We start from the raw sequence: 3,042 nt of genomic DNA, 5'->3' as shown, positions 1-3,042 counted from the left end.
CTGAGGGACAGCGCCCAGGCCCAGAGTTCAGGCCCCATGACCGGAAAAAAATAAAAAAAAATGGAAGTTGCTGTCTAAGTAGAACAACTAAGGAGATATATCCCAGGGCCCTCTCTAGAAAATTCCGCTTAGGATGGGGTTGAGTTTGGTCATCCTCAGTCTTCATGGGTCTCTGACTTGAAGCTCCCCTTCCTTATTACATTGCTTTAAAGCCCTTGGTTGGAAGCTCAACTTTGGCCTTGGGGCTCCTAAGCTCCTATTAGTCTTCATGTGTCCCTAGGGGCCAACCGTTATGGGGGAAAGCTCCCTCCGGTGTGTCTTTCCCAGCTCAGGCAGGTAGGATTGGGAGCCCTGAGACTGGGCAAAAGCAGGATGACTGTCGCTGTACACCTGGAGAGGAGGGATTTCTCCTGGGCCACCATCCCAGAACATCAGAACTCCACCTCCTGAGCCATGATGGAAAGACCCCCCTGGAGACTGGACATAATACATCTATCCATGTGTCTTCAGGGTCTAGCCAATCGAATACTCCTATCACACACCCTGAATCAACCTAGACGAGTCTGACCGTTAGCCAAGGACTCTGGGAGCAATCCTTGTAGATTTCTCACAGATCCACTCTCCGCAGTGGGCCCTCATGATAGTCAACTTAGATTTTCCCTACAGAGAATGTGGACAGAGTCTTATACCCCCACCCTCAGCTCCCAATCATTCCTTTTTTTTTTTTTTTGCTAGTCTTGGGGCTTGAACTAAGGGCCTGGGCACTGTCCCTGAGCCCAAGGCTAGCACTCTACCACTTGAGCCACAGTGCCACTTCCAGCCTTTTCTGTTTATGTGGTACTGAGGAATCAAACCCAGGGCTTCATGCATGCCAGGCAAGAAATCTCCCACTGAGCCACCTTCCCAGCCCTTTTTTTTGGTCAGTCATGGGGCTTGAAGTCTGGACCTTGGCATTTCCCTGAGCTCTTCAGCTCAAGGCTAGCGCTCTACCACTTGAGCCACAGCGCCACTTCTGGTTTTCTGGTGGTTCATTGGAGATAAAGAGTCTCATGGAGGTTCCTGCCTGGGCTGGCTTTGAACTGCAATCCCCAGATCTCAGCCTCCTGAGTAATTAGGATTACAGGTGTGAGCCACTGGTGCCCGGCCCCAGTTATTTCTTCTACTCTTCTACGCCATTCATTAGGAAGGACATGCATTGGATGATTGTAGAATTCAGACCAAGAAGAGGACAACCACCTCTACAGGGGTGCCCCATTCATGGTCACCTTCATCTCTCAGAGTCCTATGGGGCTTGGGTGGCCATAGAGTTCCAGCAGGAAGGAAGGAAGCTTACAACCCCTTGATAAAATGGACAATCAAATTTAAAATTCTCAAGGAGCAGGGAAATTCTAAGCAGCCGAAGCCAAGGGTGTTGAACACCCCATGGAAACCATCTTCCATATGGTGCCAGGTCACCGGTACCCCCATGTCTTCCAGCCTCTTCTTGTACAAGAGTGAATGGTCCCGGAGCAGGTCATACTCGCAGCTCACAATGCAAGCCTCCGGAAGCTGAGCCAGGATGTCATCGGGGGCGAGGATGGGCGTACAGGTTTCACTCCTAGCCAGAGCTGTCTCCAGGTAAGCTTTTTCATTCACGGGTCCAGGGACTACGGGCCGATAGCCTCGTTTCTTAAACCTCTCAGGGATGTTTTCGTGGCCCAACCACTTACTGTATTTCTTCCAGAATTCGGGAGACAAATGGGTCCCTTTCTTGATGGTGCTTCTCCACTCAGAGCTGATAGCCAGGTGACAAGAGCAGCAGTCAAACATCATGTCCCAGGTGAGGAACGGGATGTTGTGATTCTGCTGGAAGGAGGGACTCTGAAAATCTACTGCTTGCAGGGCGGCATAGATCAGGATCTGAGCCCGGATGCGGGGTAGGCCTGGATGGTTCCGGAAGAGTTTACAAAGCTCAGTTGCCACCCACCCACCCACACTGTCCCCACACAGCACCACTCGAGCGTGATCCACCCCATACATGTGCAGCGACTTCAGAAAGTGGATGGTGGCCACAGTGCAGTCATTTAGCATGACTGGAAACCTGTACTTGGGTGACATCCGGTATCTACAAAAGAATGGGAGAATGTAGTTTATACGAGAGTACGAGTATGGTTATTTCTACCATTTATGCCTGGCATCATTGATCTTGTTGCTATTCAATTTAATTTATTTTTCTTCTGTTGGTCATGGGGCTTGAACTCAGGGCCTGGGTGTTGTCCTTGAGTTTCTTTTTTCTTTTTTGCTCTACCACTTTGAGCCACAGTTCCACTTCTAGTTTTCTGGTGGTTCATTAGAGATGAGTCCCACAGACTTTCTTGCCCAAGCTGGCTTTGAACTATGATCCTCAGATCTCAGCCTCCCAAGTCACTAGGACTAGAGGTGTGAGCCACCGGCACCTGGCTAATTTTATTCTTATTGCTGTTCATGTGTGCCAGTACTGGAGTTTGAACTCAGGGCCTCAACACTGTTCCTTCGTTTTATTCACTCAAGTGACTCACAGCTCCACTTAATGATTTTTGCTGGTTAATTGGAGACAAGTCTCTCTCATGGACTTTTCCTGCCTGGACCGGCTTCAAATTGCGATCCTCAAATCTCAGTCTCCTAAATTACTAGGATTACAGGCATGAGTCCCTGGCTTCTGGCTAATGACTAGCATTTTTTTTTGGCCCAAATTTCTTTTGTTAACTTCCTGAAATCTGAGCGTGTGGGGGTAAATATTAGATTGATGCCCCATTGCCTACCCCTGGGATTCTAGATTCGTTTAGCAGCTTCCAACCCTATGTCTTAACAGAAGGCCAGCCAAGATCATCAGAGCCCTGTCACTCGCTGTTGGCAACAGCTTAGCCATTGCTAACAGCAGCTCCATCTTTCTGAACCCACCTGGCGTTGCTGGCCTGAGTGTACCTGTCCCTGCTTCTTGTTTTGTGACTCTAGACTTGCCTGGGTTTTGATTCTAATTAATTTTGCCCTGCCCACAGGGGACTCTTTTTTTTTTTGTCGGTC

The 3,042-nt window shown here is 49.2% G+C and overlaps 1 protein-coding gene across 1 annotated transcript; it reads right to left on the bottom strand.

Annotated features, from left to right (window-relative positions):
* Positions 1-1,329: 1,329 nt before the first annotated feature.
* On the bottom strand, positions 1,330-2,104 carry LOC106002119 (arylacetamide deacetylase-like 3; the record flags this gene model as incomplete). Its single annotated transcript, XM_013037043.1, has 1 exon — positions 1,330-2,104. A coding segment is annotated over one exon (775 nt), but the record flags the coding sequence as incomplete, so codon positions are not given.
* Between the last annotated feature and the right edge of the window lie 938 nt (positions 2,105-3,042).

The sequence above is a fragment of the Dipodomys ordii genome, unplaced genomic scaffold, assembly GCF_000151885.1.
Source record: "Dipodomys ordii isolate 6190 unplaced genomic scaffold, Dord_2.0 Scaffold3417, whole genome shotgun sequence".
Classification (NCBI taxonomy): domain Eukaryota; kingdom Metazoa; phylum Chordata; class Mammalia; order Rodentia; family Heteromyidae; genus Dipodomys; species Dipodomys ordii.
The sequence above is the reverse complement of the archived record's forward strand: the minus strand, read 5'-3'. Positions and strand labels throughout refer to the sequence as shown.